Genomic DNA, 21,693 nt, shown 5'->3' on the forward strand with positions numbered 1-21,693 from the left:
GTCGGGGGTTCCAGGGGCAGGGGTCGGGGGGTTCCAGGGGCAGGGGTCGGGGGGTTCCAGGGGCAGGGGTCGGGGGGTTCCAGGGGTCGGGGGTTCCAGGGGCAGGAGTCGGGGGGTTCCAGGGGCAGGGGTCGGGGGGTTCCAGGGGCAGGGGTCGGGGGTTCCAGGGGCAGGGGTCGGGGGGTTCCAGGGGCAGGGGTCGGGGGGTTCCAGGGGCAGGGGTCGGGGGGTTCCAGGGGCAGGGGTCGGGGGGTTCCAGGGGCAGGGGTCGGGGGGTTCCAGGGGAAGGGGTCGGGGGGTTCCAGGGGCAGGGGTCGGGGGGTTCCAGGGGCAGGGGTCGGGGGTGGCCACAGTTTGGAACCTGGTATCTTGCGGGAATGAGCAAAGCAAAAAAGCTCAGAATTCAGGACACGCAATGGCTGCCAGAGGCAGAGATTCCTGTGGGTGATCTGTTTCAGTTTAGGAACTTGACATCAAATCTTGCTTCACTTAAAAAAAAACTTCAACCAATTTCACCTCATTAACAACCGATCATTTATATCTTTTCTTGTACTTCACACCGTGACAGTGCTGAACGATCATTGAGAATTGACCGCGGGGGGTTGGGGGGGGGGGTGGGTAGAGGAGTGGGGATGGGGTGGACTGAGGGTCAGCAAGGGAGCAGGAAGAAGATGGCGGAGATAAAACATTCCTTCATACACTTCACAGGAAACTGTTCCAGGCCCCGGGGCCAGGAAAACTGTCGGCATCCAGAGACACTCCTCCCCCACCCCCTCACCCCTCTCCCGCTGCCCCAAACTGCACACCCCCACCCCCAGCCAGGTACAACAAAGCACGGTTCTAACAGCCGCGAGCAGGGGGGGTGGGGGGGGAGTTTCTCCTCCTGAGGGGGGGTCTTGGCGCTCGGGGTTCAAGCCTCTTACAGTCCACTCGATCCGCTTGTTCCTTCATCCGACAGTTTCAGCTTCTTTTTGGCCCTGATTTCATTCATGGCTTCTTCGATTGACCGGGTGTCCCTTTTGTTGGTTGTGGGCACTGAGGAGGGAGGAGAGCAGGGGGTGAGTGGGGTGAAAACGCTGAATAGAAACCCCCTACCACCTCCCCCCACATACATGTGCGTACACAGTCAACCACGCACACATACAGAACCCCGTGCACACATGAGCCAAACCCCTGTGGCATTGCTTATAGCTACTGGGATGTGATAGCATGCAGCAAGTCATCATAACACTGCCAACAGCTTCCTGCTGCAGAGAAAGCAGGGCCTGTAGGTATTACTCGAGCTTTCAGTACACACGCACAGGCACTGCAATAACAACTTGCAGTTATACAGTGCGACTGACAGGAACCATATGAGACAAAATAGATTCTGTGGTCGGACAGGCCAAGGAAGTATGTTTTAAGGAATGCCTTAAAGCAGATGACAGAGGTTGAGGTATAGAGACGTTTAGGGAGGGAATTCCAGATCTGAGGGAACCAGGCAGCTGAAGGCCCGGCCGCCAATGGTGGAGCGATGGGAATCGGGGGATGTGCGAGAGGCCGGAATTGGAGGAGCTCAGAAATCTCGGAGGGGGGTAGGGGCTGGAGGAGGTTACAGAATAACTGATGAGAGTTACAGGCTGGAGTCTAATCGAGGGGTTTGGGTGGTTTATATGTAGACTAACAGATACCCGGGAGTGAGTCACAGACGGGAATCTAATCGAGGGGTTTGGGTGATTTATATGTAGAATAACAGATACCCGGGAGTGAGTTACAGACTGAAATCTAAGCGAGGGGTTTGGGGGTGGTTTATTTATAGAATAACAGATACCCGGGAGTGAGTTACAGACTGGAATCTAATCGAGGGGTTCGGGATGGTTTATATATACAATAACAGATACCCGGGAGTGAGTTACACACTGGAATCTAATCAAGGCGTTGAAGGGATTTATATATAGAATAACAGATACCCGGGAGTGAGTTAAAGACTGGAATCTAATCATGGGGATCGGGGTGGTTTATATATAGAATAACAGATACCCGGGAGTGAGTTACACACTGGAATCTAATCAAGGGGTTGAAGGGATTTATATATAGAATAACAGATACCCAGGAGTGAGTTACACACTGGAATCTAATCAAGGGGTTCATATATAGAATAACAGATACCCGGGAGTGAGTTACAGACTGGAATCTAATCGAGGGGTTCGGGGTGGTTTATATATAGAATAACAGATACCCGGGAGTGAGTTACACACTGGAATCTAATCAAGGGGTTGAAGGGATTTATATATGGAATAACAGATACCCGGGAGTGAGTTAAAGACTGGAATCTAATCATGGGGATCGGGGTGGTTTATATATAGAATAACAGATACCCGGGAGTGAGTTACACACTGGAATCTAATCAAGGGGTTGAAGGGATTTATATATAGAATAACAGATACCCAGGAGTGAGTTACACACTGGAATCTAATCAAGGGGTTCAAATATAGAATAACAGATACCCGGGAGTGAGTTACAGACTGGAATCTAATCGAGGGATTCATGGGTGTTTATATATAGAATAACAGATACCTGGGAATGAGTTACAGACTGGAATCTAATCGAGGGATTCATGGGTGTTTATATAAAGAATAATAGATACCCGGGATTGAGTTACAGACGGGAATCTAATCGAGGGGTTTGGGTGGTTTATATGTAGACTAACAGATACCCGGGAGTGAGTCACAGACGGGAATCTAATCGAGGGGTTTGGGTGGTTTATATGTAGAATAACAGATACCCGGGAGTGAGTTACAGACTGAAATCTAAGCGAGGGGTTTGGGGGTGGTTTATGTATAGAATAATAGATACCCGGGAGTGAGTTACACACTGGAATCTAATCAAGGGGTTGAAGGGATTTATATACAGAATAACAGATACCCGGGAGTGAGTTAAAGACTGGAATCTAATCATGGGGATCGGGGTGGTTTATATATAGAATAACAGATACCCGGGAGTGAGTTACACACTGGAATCTAATCGAGGGGTTTGGGGTGGTTCATATATAGAATAACAGATACCCGGGAGTGAGTTCCAGACTGGAATCTAATCAAGGGGTTGAAGGGGTTTATATATAGAATAACAGATACCCGGGAGTGAGTTACAGACTGGAACCTAATCGAGGGGTTCGAGGTGGTGTATATATAGGATAACAGATACCCGGGAGTGAGTTACAGACTGGAATCTAATCAAGGGGTTGAAGGGATTTATATATAGAATAACAGATACCTGGGAGTGAGTCACAGACTGGAATCTAATCGAGGGCTTGGGAGGGGTGGTTTATATATAGAATAACAGATACCCGGGAGTGAGTTACAGACTGGAATCTAATCGAGGGCTTGGGAGGGGTGGTTTATATATAGAATAACAGATACCCGGGAGTGAGTTACACACTGGAATCTAATCAAGGGGTTGAAGGGATTTATATACAGAATAACAGATACCCGGGAGTGAGTTAAAGACTGGAATCTAATCATGGGGATCGGGGTGGTTTATATATAGAATAACAGATACCCGGGAGTGAGTTACACACTGGAATCTAATCAAGGGGTTGAAGGGATTTATATACAGAATAACAGATACCCGGGAGTGAGTTAAAGACTGGAATCTAATCATGGGGATCGGGGTGGTTTATATATAGAATAACAGATACCCGGGAGTGAGTCACAGACTGGAATCTAATCGAGGGCTTGGGAGGGGTGGTTTATATATAGAATAACAGATACCCGGGAGTGAGTTACACACTGGAATCTAATCAAGGGGTTGAAGGGATTTATATACAGAATAACAGATACCCGGGAGTGAGTTAAAGACTGGAATCTAATCATGGGGATCGGGGTGGTTTATATATAGAATAACAGATACCCGGGAGTGAGTTACACACTGGAATCTAATCGAGGGGTTTGGGGTGGTTCATATATAGAATAACAGATACCCGGGAGTGAGTTCCAGACTGGAATCTAATCAAGGGGTTGAAGGGGTTTATATATAGAATAACAGATACCCGGGAGTGAGTTACAGACTGGAACCTAATCGAGGGGTTCGAGGTGGTGTATATATAGGATAACAGATACCCGGGAGTGAGTTACAGACTGGAATCTAATCAAGGGGTTGAAGGGATTTATATATAGAATAACAGATACCTGGGAGTGAGTCACAGACTGGAATCTAATCGAGGGCTTGGGAGGGGTGGTTTATATATAGAATAACAGATACCCGGGAGTGAGTTACAGACTGGAATCTAATCAAGGGGTTGAAGGGATTTATATATAGAATAACAGATACCTGGGAATGAGTTACAGACTGGAATCTAATCGAGGGATTCATGGGTGTTTATATAAAGAATAATAGATACCCGGGAGTGAGTTAAAGACTGGAATCTAATCATGGGGATCGGGGTGGTTTATATATAGAATAACAGATACCCGGGAGTGAGTCACAGACGGGAATCTAATCGAGGGGTTTGGGTGGTTTATATGTAGAATAACAGATACCCGGGAGTGAGTTACAGACTGAAATCTAAGCGAAGGGTTTGGGGGTGGTTTATGCATAGAATAACAGATACCCGGGAGTGAGTTACAGACTGGAATCTAATCGAGGGGTTCGGGGTGGTTTATATATAGAATAACAGATACCCGGGAGTGAGTTACACACTGGAATCTAATCAAGGGGTTGAAGGGATTTATATATAGAATAACAGATACCCGGGAGTGAGTTAAAGACTGGAATCTAATCATGGGGATCGGGGTGGTTTATATATAGAATAACAGATACCCGGGAGTGAGTTACACACTGGAATCTAATCGAGGGGTTTGGGGTGGTTCATATATAGAATAACAGATACCCGGGAGTGAGTTACAGACTGGAATCTAATCAAGGGGTTGAAGGGGTTTATATATAGAATAACAGATACCCGGGAGTGATTTACAGACTGGAATCTAATCGAGGGGTTCGAGGTGGTGTATATATAGGATAACAGATACCCGGGAGTGAGTTACAGACTGGAATCTAATCAAGGGGTTGAAGGGATTTATATATAGAATAACAGATACCTGGGAGTGAGTCACAGACTGGAATCTAATCGAGGGCTTGGGAGGGGTGGTTTATATATAGAATAACAGATACCCAGGAGTGAGTTACAGACTGGAATCTAATCGAGGGGTTCAGGGGGTTTACTTAAAGAATAACAGATACCCGGGAGTGAGTTACAGACTGGAATCTAATCAAGGGGTTGAAGGGATTTATATATAGAATAACAGATACCCGGGAGTGAGTTAAAAACTGGAATCTAATCATGGGGATCGGGGTGGTTTATATATAGAATAACAGATACCCGGGAGTGAGTTACACACTGGAATCTAATCGAGGGGTTTGGGGTGGTTCATATATAGAATAACAGATACCCGGGAGTGAGTTACAGACTGGAATCTAATCAAGGGGTTGAAGGGGTTTATATATAGAATAACAGATACCCGGGAGTGATTTACAGACTGGAATCTAATCGAGGGGTTCGAGGTGGTGTATATATAGGATAACAGATACCCGGGAGTGAGTTACAGACTGGAATCTAATCAAGGGGTTGAAGGGATTTATATATAGAATAACAGATACCTGGGAGTGAGTCACAGACTGGAATCTAATCGAGGGCTTGGGAGGGGTAGTTTATATATAGAATAACAGATACCCAGGAGTGAGTTACAGACTGGAATCTAATCGAGGGGTTCAGGGGGTTTACTTAAAGAATAACAGATACCCGGGAGTGAGTTACAGACTGGAATCTAATCGACTGCTTGGGAGGGGTAGTTTATATATAGAAAAACAGATACCTGTGAGTGAGTTACAGACTGGAATCTAATCGAGGGATTAGGGGTGTTTATATATAGAATAACAGATACCCGGGAGTGAGTTACAGACTGAAATCTAATCGAGGGGTTCGGGGGTGTTTATATATAGAGTAACAGATACCCGGGAGTGAGTTACTGATTGAAATCTAATTGAGGGGTTTGGGGTGGTTTTTATATAGAATAACAGATACCCGGGAGTGAGTTACAGACTGGAATGTAATCGAGTGGTTTGTGTGGTTTATATATAGAATAACAGATACCCAGGAGTGAGTTACAGACTGGAATCTAATCGAGGGTTTCGGGGTGGTTTATATATAGAATAACAGATACCTGAGAGTGAGTTACAGACTGGAATCTAATCGAGGGGTTCGGGGTGGTTTATTTATAGAATAACAGATACCCGGGAGTGAGCTACAGACTGGAATGTAATCGAGGGGTTCAGGGTGTTTTATATATAGAATAACAGATACCCAGGAGTGAGTTACAGTCTGGAATCTAATCGAGGGGTTCGGGGTGGTTTATATACAGAATAACAGATACCCGGGAGTGAGTTACAGTCTGGAATCTAATCGAGGTGTTAGGGATGGTTTATATATAGAATAACAGATACCCGGGGGTGGGTTACTGACTGAAATCGCTCTCTCAGTTTTGTGTCTTTATGATGAGATTCCTGTGTATAATCACGTTTCCAGGTTGTGTGCCAGTGATTAGATTCCCTGCGATGGTACAAGAATCTTTGCCAGTGTAGTCTGCACGTACCACAGCCATATGCCTTGTTTGCTTGCAGAGTCTGTGCCCCCTCCTTTGCTGCCACAGTCCCAATTAAATGGCTGTACTTCTCCTTATAGTTGGTGCTGGGGCAAGTCTCCTTCGGGGGGCCTCGAGTTTCAGCTTCCTCCTCTTCCTTCTGAGCCAACTCCTGCAGGGGGGAAAGAGAGGAGAGATTCATCATTCACCAGAGCACAGGCCCCCTCACTGGACAACCAGCCCCTCATCAATAATTCCTCCCCAGTGAGAGAAAGGGGGATCATATTTAACAAGGTTGTAGGGGGATTATCTGATTTACAGCAACTTACAGCTCATCCCCCACCTACATTGTTACCAATTGGCGATGGAGCTAATGTCAACCCCTATTGTTCCCCCCAACTGGGATACAGAGAGGGGGAAGAGGGATAATTCCAGCCCCTCTCTATCCACCCCCACCCGCCTAAATGTGGTATCAAGAGGGGGAGGGGTAATTACAGATAAGGCTGAAGCATTCGCAACAATCTTCAGCCAGAAGTGCCAAGTGGATGATCCATCTCAGCCTCCCCCAGAGGTCCCCAGCATCAGAGATGCCAGTCTTCAATAAATTCAATTCACTCCACGTAATATCAAGAAATGGCTGAAGGTACTGGATACTGCAAAGGCCATGGGCCCTAACAATATTCCACCAATAGTACTGAAGACTTGTGCTCCAGAACTTGCCGCGCCCCTAGTCAAGCTGTTCCAGTACAGCTACAGCACTGACATCTACCCAGCTATGTAGAAAATTGCCCAGGTATGTCCTGTTCCCCAAAAGCAGGACAAATCCAACCCGGACGATTACTGCCCCATCAGTCTACTCTCGATCATCAGTAAAGTAACGGAAGGGGTCATCAAGAGTGCTATCAAGTTGTCTCTTACTCTTCTAAACTCCAGCGGATACAAGCCTAACCTGTCCAGCCTTTCCTCATTAGACAACCCACCCATTCCAGGTATTAGTCTGGTAAACCTTCTCTTAACTGATTCCAAAATTCCCCTTGCGATTAATAATCACATTCTATTAGCTTTCCAATTACTTGCTGTACCTGCACACTAACCTTTTGTGATTCATGCACTAGGACACCCAGATCCCTCTGAATCTCAGAACTCCTCAATCTCTCACCATTTAAATAATAAGCTTCTTTTTCATTCTTCCTGCCAAAACGGACATTTGCCCACATTATACTCCATTTGCCAGATCTTTGCCCACTCGCTTAACCTGTCTATATCCCTTGTAGCCTCCAAACCTCTTCAAAACTTCCTTTCCTATCTTTGTATCATCAGTAAATTTAGCAACCACGCCTTTGGTCCCTTTATCTGAGTCATTTGCATAAATTATAAAAAGGAGGACCCAACACTGATCCATGTGGCACACCACTTGTTACATCCTGCCAACCAGAAAATGGCCCATTTGTGCCTACTCTGCTTCCTGTTAGCTAGTCAATCTTCTGTCCATGCCAATATGTTACCCCCTACACCATGAGTTTTATTTTCTGCAATAACGTTTGATGTGGCACCTTATCAAATGCTTTCTGGAAACCTAAGTACAGAACATCCACCGGTTCCCCTTCATCCACAGCACATGTTACTTCCTCAAAGAACTCCAGTAAATTGGTTAAACATGATTTCCCTTTCACAAAATCATGTTAACTTTGCCTGATTAGCTCGAATTTATCTAAGTGCCCTGCTATAATGGCTTTAACAAGAGATTCTAACATTTTCCTCATGACAGATGTTAGGATAACTGCCCGGAGTTTCCTGCTTTCTGTCCCCCTCCCTTTTTGAAGAAAGGAACCTTCCCCGACTTTAGGGAATTTCAGAAAATTAAAACCAATGCATGAACCATCTCACTAACCACTTCTTTTAAGAGCCTAGGATGAAGTCCATCAGGACCCAGGATTTGTCAGCCGCAGCTCCAACAATTTACTCAGTAACACTTCTCTGCTGTTTGTAATTTTCTTGAGTTCCTCCCTCCCTTCCATCGCCTGAGTTACAGCCATTTCAGGGATGTTACTTGTATCCTCTATAGTCAAGGCCGATGTAAAATACCTGCTCAATTCATGTCATCTCCTTATTTTCCATTATTAATTCCCCAGATTCACTTTCGATAGGACCAAGGCTCACTTTGTTAGTTCTTTTCTTTTTTAAATATCTCTCGAAACGCTTACTATCTATTTTTATATTTCCAGCTAGATTTCTCTTGCACTCTAATTTTTCCCACATTATTAATCTTTTAGTCATTCTTTGGTGTTCTTTATATTCTGCCCAATCTTCTGACCTGCCACCCATCTTTGCACAATTATATGCTTTTTCCTTAAGTTTGATACTATCTTTAACTTTTTTAGTTAACCATGGATGGTGGTGGGTCCTTAGAATTTTTCTTTCTCATCGGAACGTATCTACTCTGTGCATTCTGAAATATCCCTTTAACTGTCTGCCACTTCACCTGTTGCTTAAATCTTTGAGATTTGTTGCCCTTCCAGGGTAATCGGAGGTAGACTGGGCACTTTTCAGTGACAGCCTTAGGCCAGTTCATGAGTTTGCGTGATAGGCAGCGCAAAATAATCTGATCAGGGTGGCCATTATCCTGAGACTGCTTTTGACGTGCCTCTATTCCAGCATCAAGCTTGCAGTGAGCAAATGGCTCAGGCCCTATTTACAAGGTTGTTGATAAAGCCAATCTTATAGTGTGTGGAACAGTAAGAATCCCAACCAGTGAAGGTAGACTAGTGGCAGACCGTGGTAGAGAGCCCCCTGTGTGTACTAGTTGAGAAATCTGCATTTATTGCCCATCCCTAATTGCCCCTTGAGAAGGTGGGGTGAGCTGCCTTCTTCAGCCGCTGCAGTCCATGTGGTGTAGGTACACCCACAGTGCTGTTAGGGAGGGAGTTCCAGGATTTTGACCCAGCGACAGTGAAGGAACGGCCGATATATTTCCAAGTCAGGATGGTGAGTGACTTGGAGGGGAACTTCCAGGGGGTGGCGTCCCCATGGTGGGTGAAATCGAGTGCGGGTCAGGGCGGAATTGGAGAGCAGGAGGGAACGGGTTTGTGGTTATTCAGTGCACAGTCAGGACTCGTCTTGTGCCCACACCCTGTTCCCACAAGGGGCCAACTTTACCTTGATGCGTCTCTTCTCCTCAGCTTTCTGTGGGTCCCACTCCTCGCCTCTCCGATAGGCTTCAAGTTCCTCGTCGGAAGGAGCAAATTCCTAATGACAGAAACTCGACTCATTAAACTGCAATAGCCCAAAATTAAACCCCACTCAGGAGCAAGAACGGACCCTCCAACTGACAACCCAGTGAGCGACAGGATCCAGAGATATCGGACCCAGTGAGACCACACCCAATGACAGGGACATCTCACCCAACGAGACCTGCAGCATGGACACAGCCCCCCAGTGTGACCCACGCCCAGTGACACGTATACTGTCGCCCAGTGAGACCCACACCCAGTGACACGTACACTGTCCCCCAGTGAGACCCACACCCAGTGACACGTACACTGTTCCCCAGTGAGACCCACACCCAGTGACACGTACAATCACCCCCCAGTGAGACCCACACCCAGTGACAGGGACATCTCACCCAACGAGACCTGCAGCATGGACACTGCCCCCCAGTGTGACCCACACCCAGTGACACGTACACTGTCGCCCAGTGTGACCAACACCCAGTGACACGTATACTGTCCCCCAGTGAGACCCACACCCAGTGACACGTACACTGCCCCCCAGTGTGACCCACACCCAGTGACACGTACACTGTCCCCCAGTGTGACCCACACCCAGTGACACGTACACTGTCCCCCAGTGAGACCCACACCCAGTGACACGTACACTGACCCCCAGTGAGACCCACGCCTAGAGACGTGTACGCTGCCCCCCAGTGTGACCCACACCCAGTGACACGTACACTGTCCCCCAGTGTGACCCACACCCAGTGACACGTACACTACACTGCCCCCAAGTGAGACCCACGCCCAGTGACACGTACACTCCCCCCTCAGTGAGACCCACACCCAGTGACACGTACACTCCCCCCAGTGAGACCCACACCCAGTGACACATACACTCCCCCCAGTGAGACCCACACCCAGTGACACGTACACTGCCCCCAAGTGACACCCACACCCAGTGACACGTACACTGCCCCCCCCAAGTGAGACCCACACCCAGTGACACGTACACTGCCCCCCCCAAGTGAGACCCACGCCCAGTGACATGTACACTGCCACCCAGTGAGACCCACGCCCAGAGACGTGTACACTGCCCCCCCCCCCAAGTGAGACCCACACCCAGTGACACGTACACTGTCCCCCAGTGTGACCCACACCCAGTGACACGTACACTCGCCCCCAGTGAGACCCACACCCAGTGACACGTACACTGTCCCCCAGTGAGACCCACCCCAGTGACACGTACACTCCCCCCAGTGTGACCCACACCCGGTGACACGTACACTCCCCCCACCAAGTGAGACCCACACCCAGTTACACGTACACTCCCCCCAGTGAGACCCACACCCAGTGACACGTACACTCCCCCCGCCAAGTGAGACCCACACCCAGTTACACGTACACTCCCCCCAGTGAGACCCACACCCAGTGACACGTACACTCCCCCCAGTGTGACCCACACCCAGTGACACGTACACTCCCCCCAGTGTGACCCACACCCAGTGACACGTACACTCCCCCCGCCAAGTGAGACCCACACCCAGTTACACGTACACTCCCCCCAGTGTGACCCACACCCAGTGACACGTACACTCCCCCCGCCAAGTGAGACCCACACCCAGTTACACGTACACTCCCCCCAGTGAGACCCACACCCAGTGACACGTACACTCCCCCCAGTGTGACCCACACCCAGTGACACGTACACTCCCCCCGCCAAGTGAGACCCACACCCAGTTACACGTACACTCCCCCCAGTGTGACCCACACCCAGTGACAGGGACACTGCCCCCAGTGTGACCCACACCCAGTGACGCGTACACTGCCCTCCCAGTGAGACCCACGCCCAGTGACACGGACACTGCCACCCCCCCCCAAGTGAGACCCACACCCAGTGACACGTACACTGTCCCCCAGTGTGACCCACACCCAGTGACACGTACACTCGCCCCCAGTGAGACCCACACTCAGTGACACGTACACTCCCCCCCAGTGAGACCCACACCCAGTGACACGTACACTCCCCCCAGTGTGACCCACACCCAGTGACACGTACACTCCCCCCGCCAAGTGAGACCCACACCCAGTTACACGTACACTCCCCCCAGTGAGACCCACACCCAGTGACACGTACACTGCCCCCCAGTGTGACCCACACCCAGTGACACGTACACCGCCCCCCAGTGTGACCCACACCCAGTGACACGTACACTGCCCCCAAGTGAGACCCACACCCAGTGACACGTACACCGCCCCCCAGTGTGACCCACACCCAGTGACGAGTACACTGCCCTCCCAGTGAGACCCACACCCAGTGACACGTACACTGCCCTCCCAGTGCGACCCACACCCAGTGACGCGTACACTCCCCCCAGTGTGACCCACACCCAGTGACACGTACACTGTCCCCCAGTGAGACCCACACCCAGTGACACGTACACTGCCCTCCCAGTGCGACCCACACCCAGTGACGCGTACACTGACCCCCAGAGAGACCCACGCCCAGTGACACGGATAACTTGCCCAGTGATGCTGACCCCATGCCCCCTGACACAGACACCCTGCTCAGTGAGACCCACACTCAGACAGGAACCCCGCACCCAGCACCACCTGCACTCAGTTTCTCTCTCTCGCTGCTGCCCACTGGTTTTTGATGTTTAGTTCGTACTTTTTTGAAGATCATCACGTATCTGCTCTCATCGTCCTCTCCGAATGAGAATGAAGTCAGTCCAGCCACTTCAACCACATCGTGCCTGCCAACAGGGAGAAATCAAACAGCAGGTTAGTGAGGGGAGGGGGGGAAGGAGGGAGGGGGTGCAATGGGTGGGGGGGAGAGGGGAGTGGGGGAGGGGGGGAGGGGGGGAGGGAGGGAGGGGGGGGGTGCAGTGGGAGGGCAGGACAATTTCATTTCGATTACCTAATAAAGCACAATCCCAGGAACAAACAACACTAACTTGTATATGGAATGTAATAAAAATTCAAAATCACTTGACAAGAGGATAAACCACCTTAATCTAACTCCAAACCACAGAGAGATATTAGGGAGAGATAACCAAGAACTGCCTAAAAGAATTCGGTTTTAATTGGCATCTTCAAGGAGGACATGGAGAGGCAGAGAGAGAGAGAGAGAGAGGCACAGAGAGAGAGAGAGAGAGAGAGAGAGAGAGGCACAGAGAGAGAGAGAGAGAGACAGAGCGAACGAGCAAGAGGGAGACACACCCCGCACCCGGCTCAGTGATTCTACACTTACAAAATACTCCTCTCCAGTTTGTTCATTGGATCAAACTTCTTCTTCTTCTGTGTACTGCTCTGGATAAAATCTGAGATCAGCCTCTCCATCTGCAAAATCAAATACAATAAACCATTAAAACAGAGTTCAGAGAGCATTACCCTGTCTCCAACCCTCTGCTGTACCTGTCCTGGGAGTGTTTGATGAGGACAGTGTAGAGGGAGATTTACTCTGTATCTAACCCCGTGCTGTACCTGTCCTGGGAGTGTTTGATGAGGACAGTGTAGAGGGAGATTTACTCTGTATCTAACCCCGTACTGCACCTGTCCTGGGAGTGTTTGATGAGGACAGTGTAGAGGGAGATTTACACTGTATCTAACCCAGTGCTGTACCTGACCTGGGAGTGAAAAGAAAAGTACAGCACAGGAACAGGCCCTTCGGCACTCCAAGCCTGTGCCGATCATATTGCCCGTCAACAAAACCTTTGGCACTTCCGGAGTCCGTATCCCTCTATTCCCATCCTATTTATCTATTTGTCAAACAGCCTCTTAAACACCACTATCGTACCTGCTTCCACCACCTCCTCTGGCACTGAATTCCAGACACTCACTACCCACTGTTTAAAAAACTTACCCCGCGCATCTCCTCCATAGTTTTCCCCTCGCACCTTAAATCGATGTCACCAAGTAATTGACTCCGTTTTGTACCTGTCCTGGGAGTGTTTGATGGGGACGGTGAAGAGGGAGCTTTACTCTGTATCTAACAATGTGCTGTACCTGTCCTGGGAATGTTTAATGGGGAGGGTGTAGAGGGAGCTTTACTCTGTATCTAATCCCGTGCTGTACCTGTCCTGGGAGTGTTTGATGGGGACAGTGTGGAGGGACTTTTAATCTGTTTCTAACCCCGTGCTGTATCTGCCCTGGGAGTGTTTGATGGGAACAGTGTAGAGGGAGCTTTACTCTGTATCTAATCCCGTGCTGTACCTGACCTGGGAGTGTTTGATGGGGAAGGTGTAGAGGGAGATTTACTCTGTATCTAACCCCGTGCTGTACCTGTCCTGGGAGTGTTTGATGGGAACAGTGTGGAGGGAGCTTTAATCTGTATCTAACCCCGTGCTGTACCTGCCCTGGGAGTGTTTGATGGGGACAGTGTAGAGGGAGCTTTACTCTGTATCTAACCCCGTGCTGTACCTGTCCTGGGAATGTTTAATGGGGAGGGTGTAGAGGGAGCTTTACTCTGTATCTAACCCCATGCTGTACCTGTCCTGGGAGTGTTTGATGGGGACAGTGTAGAGGGAGATTTACTCTGTATCTCACCCCGTGCTGTACCTGTCCTGGGAGTGTTTGATGGGAACAGTGTAGAGGGAGCTTTACTCTGTATCTAACCCCGTGCTGTACCTGTCCTGGGAATGTTTGATGGCGACAGTGTAGAGGGAGCTTTACTCTGTATCTAATCCCGTGCTGTACCTGACCTGGGAGTGTTTGATGGGGACAGTGTAGAGGGAGTTTTAATCTGTATCTAACCCCGTGCTGTACCTGCCCTGGGAGTGTTTGATGGGGACAGTGTAGAGGGAGCTTTACTCTGTATCTAACCCCGTGCTGTACCAGCCCTGGGAGTGTTTGATGGGAACAGTGTGGAGGGAGCTTTAACCTGTACCTAACCCCATGGTGTACCTGACCAGGGAGTGTTTGATGGGAACAATGTAGAGGGAGATTTACTCTGTATCTAACCCCGTGCTGTACCTGTCCTGGGAGTGAAAAGAAAAGAAAAATACAGCACAGGAACAGGCCATTCGGCCCTCCAAGCCTGTGCCGATCATACTGCCCGACAACTAAACCTTTTGCACTTCTGGAGTCCGTATCCCTCTACGCCCATCTTATTCATGTATTTGTCAAGCTGCCTCTTAAACACCACTATCGTACCTGCTTCCACCACCTCCTCTGGCACCGAGTTCCAGACACGCACTACCCACTGTGTAAAAAACATACCCCGTACATCTCCTCTATAGTTTTCTCCTCGCACCTTAATTCGATGTCCCCTAGTAATTGACTCCGTGTTGTACCTGTCCTGGGAGTGTTTGATGGGGACGGTGCAGAGGGAGCTTTACTCTGTATCTAATCGTGTGCTGTACCGGTCCTGCGAATGTTTGATGGGGACGGGGTAGAGGGAGGTTTACTCTGTATCTAACCACGTCCTGTATCTGTTCTGGGAGTGTTTGATGGGGACAGTGTAGAGGGAGATTTACTCTGTATCTAACCACGTCCTGTATCTGTTCTGGGTGTGTTTGATGGGGACAGTGCAGAGGCAGCTTTACTCTGTATCTAACCCCGTGCTCTACCTGTCCTGGGAGTGTTTGATGCGAACAGTGTGGAGGGAGCTTTAATCTGTATCTAACCCCATGCTGTACCTGCCCTGGGAGTGTTTGATGGGAACAGTGTAGAGGGAGCTTTACTCTGTATCTAATCCCGTGCTGCACCTGTTCTGGGAGTGTTTGATGGAGACAGTGTGGAGGGAGCTTTACTCTGTATCTAACACCGTGTTGTACCTGTCCGGGGAGTGTTTGATGGGGACAGTGTAGAGGGAGGTTTACTCTGTATCTAACCCTATGCTGTACCTGTCCGGGGAGTGTTTGATGGGGACAGTATAGAGGGAGATTTACTCTGTATCTAACCCCGTGCTGTACCTGTCCTGGGAGTGTTTGATGGGGACAGTGTAGAGGGAGCTTTACTCTGTATCTAACCCCGTGCTGTACCTGTCCTGGGAGTGTTTGATGGGGACAGTGTAGAGGGAGCTTTACTCTGTATCTAACCCCGTGCTGTACCTGTCCTGGGAGTGTTTGATGGGGACGGTGTAGAGGGAGCTTTACTCTGTATCTAACCCCGTGCTGTACCTGTCCTGGGAGTGAAAAGAAAAGAAAAGTACAGCACAGGAATAGGCCCTTTGGCCCTCCAAGCCTGTGCCGATCATATTGCCCGTCAACTGAACCTTTGGCATTTCCGGTGTCCATATCCCTCTATTCCCATCCTATTCATGTATTTGTCAAGCTGCCTCTTAAACACCACTATCGTATCTGCTTCCACCACCTCCTCTGGCACCGAATTCCAGACACGCACTACCCACTGTGTAAAAAACTTACCCCGCACATCTCCTCTATAGTTTTCTCCTGGCACCTTAAATCGATGTCCCCTAGTAACTGACTCCATGTTGTACCTGCCCTGGGAGTGTTTGATGGGGACGGTGTAGAGGGAGATTTACTCTGTATCTAACCCCGTGCTGTACCTGTCCTGGGAGTGTATGATGGGGACAGTGTAGAGGGAGCTTTACTCTGTATCTAACCCCGTGCTGTACCTGTCCTGGGAGTGTTTGATGGGGACAGTGTAGAGAGAGCTTTACTCTGTATCTAACCCTGTGCTGTACCTGTCCTGGGAGTGTTTGATGGGGATGGTGTAGAGGGAGCTTTACTCTGTATCTAACCCTGTGCTGCACCTGTCCTGGGAGTGTTTGATGGGGACAGTGTAGAGGGAGCTTTACTCTGTATCGAACCACGACCTGCATCTGTTCTGGGAGTGTTTGATGGGAACAGTGTAGAGAGAGCTTTACTCTATATCTAACCCCGTGCTGTACCTGTCCTGGGAGTGTTTGATGGGGCCAGTGTAGAGAGAGCTTTACTCTGTATCTAACCCGTTGCTGTACCTGTCCTGGGAGTGTTTGATGGGGACAGTGTAGAGGGAGCTTTACTCTGTATCTAACCCCGTGCTGTACCTGTCCTGGGAGTCTTTGATGGGGACAGTGTGGAGGGAGCTTTACTCTGTATGTAACCCCGTGTTGTACCTGTCCGGGGAGTGTTTGATGGGGACAGTGTAGAGGGAGATTTACTCTGTATCTAACCCCGTGCTGTACCTGTCCTGGGAGTGAAAAGAAAAGTACAGCACAGGAACAGGCCCTTCGGCCCTCCAAGCCTGTGCCGATCATATTGCCCGTCAACTAAAACATTTTGCACTTCCGGAGTCCGTATCCCTCTATTCCCATCCTATTCATGTATTTGTCAAACTGCCTATTAAACACCACTATCGTATCTGCTTCCACCACCTCCTCTGGCACCGAATTCCAGACACTCACTACTCACTGTGTAAAAAACATACCCCGCACATCTCCTCTATAGTTTTGTCCTCGCACCTTAAATCGATGTCCCCTAGTAATTGACTCCATGTTGTACCTGTCCTGGGAGTGTTTGATGGGGACGGTGCAGAAGGAGCTTTACTCTGTATCTAAACCCGTGCTGTACCTGTCCTGGGAGTGTTTGATGGGGCTGGTGTAGAGGAAGGTTTACTCTGTATCTAACCACGTCCTCTATCTGTTCTGGGAGTGTTTGATGGGGACAGTGTAGAGGGAGCTTTACTTTGTATCTAACCCCGTGCTGTACCTGTCCTGGGAGTGTTTGATGGGAACAGTGTGCAGGGAGCTTTACTCTGTATCTAACCGTGTGCTGTACCTGACCTGGGAGTGTTTGATGGGGACGGTGTAGAGGGATCTTTACTCTGTACCGGTCCTGGGAGTGTTTAATGGGAACAGTGTGGAGGGAGCTTTAACCTGTACCTAACCCCATGTACCTGACCAGGGAGTGTTTGATGGGAACAATGTAGAGGGAGATTTACTCTGTATCTAACCACGTGCTGTATCTGTTCTGGGAGTGTTTGATGGGGACAGTGTAGAGGGAGCTTTACTCTGTATCTAACCACGTCCTGTATCTGTTCTGGGAATGTTTGATGGGGACAGTGCAGAGGCAGCTTTACTCTGTATCTAACCCCGTGCTCTACCTGTCCTGGGAGTGTTTGATGCGAACAGTGTGGAGGGAGCTTTAATCTGTATCTAACCCCATGCTGTACCTGCCCTGGGAGTGTTTGATGGGAACAGTGTAGAGGGAGCTTTACTCTGTATCTAATCCCGTGCTGCACCTGTTCTGGGAGTGTTTGATGGAGACAGTGTGGAGAGAGCTTTACTCTGTATCTAACACCGTGTTGTACCTGTCCGGGGAGTGTTTGATGGGGACAGTGTAGAGGGAGGTTTACTCTGTATCTAACCCTATGCTGTACCTGTCCGGGGAGTGTTTGATGGGGACAGTATAGAGGGAGATTTACTCTGTATCTAACCCCGTGCTGTACCTGTCCTGGGAGTGTTTGATGGGGACAGTGTAGAGGGAGCTTTACTCTGTATCTAACCCCGTGCTGTACCTGTCCTGGGAGTGAAAAGAAAAGAAAAGTACAGCACAGGAATAGGCCCTTCGGCCCTCCAAGCCTGTGCCGATCATATTGCCCGTCAACTGAACCTTTGGCATTTCCGGTGTCCATATCCCTCTATTCCCATCCTATTCATGTATTTGTCAAGCTGCCTCTTAAACACCACTATCGTACCTGCTTCCACCACCTCCTCTGGCACCGAATTCCAGACACGCACTACCCACTGTGTAAAAAACTTACCCCGCACATCTCCTCTATAGTTTTCTCCTGGCACCTTAAATCGATGTCCCCTAGTAACTGACTCCATGTTGTACCTGTCCTGGGAGTGTTTGATGGGGACGGGGTAGAGGGAGGTTTACTCTGTATCTAACCACGTCTTGTACCTGTCCTGGGAGTGTTTGATGGGGACAGTGTAGAGGGAGATTTACTCTGTATCTAACCCCGTGCTGTACCTGTCCTGGGAGTGAAAAGAAAAGAAAAATACAGCACAGGAACAGGCCATTCGGCCCTCCAAGCCTGTGCCGATCATACTGCCCGACAACTAAACCTTTTGCACTTCTGGAGTCCGTATCCCTCTACGCCCATCTTATTCATGTATTTGTCAAGCTGCCTCTTAAACACCACTATCGTACCTGCTTCCACCACCTCCTCTGGCACCGAGTTCCAGACACGCACTACCCACTGTGTAAAAAACATACCCCGTACATCTCCTCTATAGTTTTCTCCTCGCACCTTAATTCGATGTCCCCTAGTAATTGACTCCGTGTTGTACCTGTCCTGGGAGTGTTTGATGGGGACGGTGCAGAGGGAGCTTTACTCTGTATCTAATCGTGTGCTGTACCGGTCCTGCGAATGTTTGATGGGGACGGGGTAGAGGGAGGTTTACTCTGTATCTAACCACGTCCTGTATCTGTTCTGGGAGTGTTTGATGGGGACAGTGTAGAGGGAGATTTACTCTGTATCTAACCACGTCCTGTATCTGTTCTGGGAGTGTTTGATGGGGACAGTGCAGAGGCAGCTTTACTCTGTATCTAACCCCGTGCTCTACCTGTCCTGGGAGTGTTTGATGCGAACAGTGTGGAGGGAGCTTTAATCTGTATCTAACCCCATGCTGTACCTGCCCTGGGAGTGTTTGATGGGAACAGTGTAGAGGGAGCTTTACTCTGTATCTAATCCCGTGCTGCACCTGTTCTGGGAGTGTTTGATGGAGACAGTGTGGAGGGAGCTTTACTCTGTATCTAACACCGTGTTGTACCTGTCCGGGGAGTGTTTGATGGGGACAGTGTAGAGGGAGGTTTACTCTGTATCTAACCCTATGCTGTACCTGTCCGGGGAGTGTTTGATGGGGACAGTATAGAGGGAGATTTACTCTGTATCTAACCCCGTGCTGTACCTGTCCTGGGAGTGTTTGATGGGGACAGTGTAGAGGGAGCTTTACTCTGTATCTAACCCCGTGCTGTACCTGTCCTGGGAGTGAAAAGAAAAGAAAAGTACAGCACAGGAATAGGCCCTTCGGCCCTCCAAGCCTGTGCCGATCATATTGCCCGTCAACTGAACCTTTGGCATTTCCGGTGTCCATATCCCTCTATTCCCATCCTATTCATGTATTTGTCAAGCTGCCTCTTAAACACCACTATCGTATCTGCTTCCACCACCTCCTCTGGCACCGAATTCCAGACACGCACTACCCACTGTGTAAAAAACTTACCCCGCACATCTCCTCTATAGTTTTCTCCTGGCACCTTAAATCGATGTCCCCTAGTAACTGACTCCATGTTGTACCTGTCCTGGGAGTGTTTGATGGGGACGGGGTAGAGGGAGGTTTACTCTGTATCTAACCACGTCTTGTATCTGTTCTGGGAGTGTTTGATGGGGACAGTGTAGAGGGAGCTTTACTCTGTATCTAACCCCATGCTGTACCTGTCCTGGGAGTGTTTGATGGGGACAGTGTAGAGAGAGCTTTACTCTGTATCTAACCCTGTGCTGTACCTGTCCTGGGAGTGTTTGATGGGGACGGTGTAGAGGGAGGTTTACTCTGTATCTAACCCCATGCTGTACCTGTCCTGGGAGTGTTTGATGGGGACAGTGTAGAGGGAGCTTTACTCTGTATCGAACCACGACCTGCATCTGTTCTGGGAGTGTTTGATGGGAACAGTGTAGAGAGAGCTTTACTCTATATCTAACACCGTGTTGTACCTGTCCTGGGAGTGTTTGATGGGGCCAGTGTAGAGGGAGCTTTACTCTGTATCTAACCCCGTGCTGTACCTGTCCTGGGAGTCTTTGATGGGGACAGTGTGGAGGGAGCTTTACTCTGTATCTAACCCCGTGTTGTACCTGTCCTGGGAGTGTTTGATGGGGACAGTGTGGAGGGAGCTTTACTCTGTATGTAACCCCGTGTTGTACCTGTCCGGGGAGTGTTTGATGGGGACAGTGTAGAGGGAGATTTACTCTGTATCTAACCCCGTGCTGTACCTGTCCTGGGAGTGAAAAGAAAAGTACAGCACAGGAACAGGCCCTTTGGCCCTCCAAGCCTGTGCCGATCATATTGCCCGTCAACTAAAACATTTTGCACTTCCGGAGTCCGTATCCCTCTATTCCCATCCTATTCATGTATTTGTCAAACTGCCTATTAAACACCACTATCGTATCTGCTTCCACCACCTCCTCTGGCACCGAATTCCAGACACTCACTACTCACTGTGTAAAAAACATACCCCGCACATCTCCTCTATAGTTTTGTCCTCGCACCTTAAATCGATGTCCCCTAGTAATTGACTCCATGTTGTACCTGTCCTGGGAGTGTTTGATGGGGACGGTGCAGAAGGAGCTTTACTCTGTATCTAAACCCGTGCTGTACCTGTCCTGGGAGTGTTTGATGGGGCTGGTGTAGAGGAAGGTTTACTCTGTATCTAACCACGTCCTCTATCTGTTCTGGGAGTGTTTGATGGGGACAGTGTAGTGGGAGCTTTACTTTGTATCTAACCCCGTGCTGTACCTGTCCTGGGAGTGTTTGATGGGAACAGTGTGCAGGGAGCTTTACTCTGTATCTAACCGTGTGCTGTACCTGACCTGGGAGTGTTTGATGGGGACGGTGTAGAGGGATCTTTACTCTGTACCGGTCCTGGGAGTGTTTAATGGGAACAGTGTGGAGGGAGCTTTAACCTGTACCTAACCCCATGGTGTACCTGACCAGGGAGTGTTTGATGGGAACAATGTAGAGGGAGATTTACTCTGTATCTAACCACGTGCTGTACCTGTCCTGGGAGTATTTGATGGGGACAGTGTAGAGGGAGATTTACTCTGTATCTAACCCCGTGCTGTACCTGTCCTGGGAGTGAAAAGAAAAGAAAAATACAGCACAGGAACAGGCCATTCGGCCCTCCAAGCCTGTGCCGATCATA

General features: G+C 49.3%; 1 protein-coding gene across 1 annotated transcript in view; it reads right to left on the reverse strand.

The window, feature by feature from the left end:
* Positions 1-304: 304 nt before the first annotated feature.
* The window catches only part of spag7 (sperm associated antigen 7), a 39,192-nt gene continuing 17,803 nt past the window's right edge, over positions 305-21,693 (reverse strand). The window contains exons 3-7 of the mRNA XM_041178837.1: positions 13,077-13,165; positions 12,495-12,579; positions 9,771-9,860; positions 6,627-6,786; positions 305-1,035 (exon numbers count right to left, since the gene is read on the reverse strand). Of these exons, the coding sequence (XP_041034771.1) occupies positions 920-1,035; positions 6,627-6,786; positions 9,771-9,860; positions 12,495-12,579; positions 13,077-13,165 (540 nt within the window). The 3' untranslated portion in view covers positions 305-919. The remainder of the gene's footprint in view (positions 1,036-6,626; positions 6,787-9,770; positions 9,861-12,494; positions 12,580-13,076; positions 13,166-21,693) is intronic.

This window comes from Carcharodon carcharias, chromosome 33 (genome assembly GCF_017639515.1).
Source record: "Carcharodon carcharias isolate sCarCar2 chromosome 33, sCarCar2.pri, whole genome shotgun sequence".
NCBI classification, from domain to species: Eukaryota; Metazoa; Chordata; class Chondrichthyes; order Lamniformes; family Lamnidae; genus Carcharodon; species Carcharodon carcharias.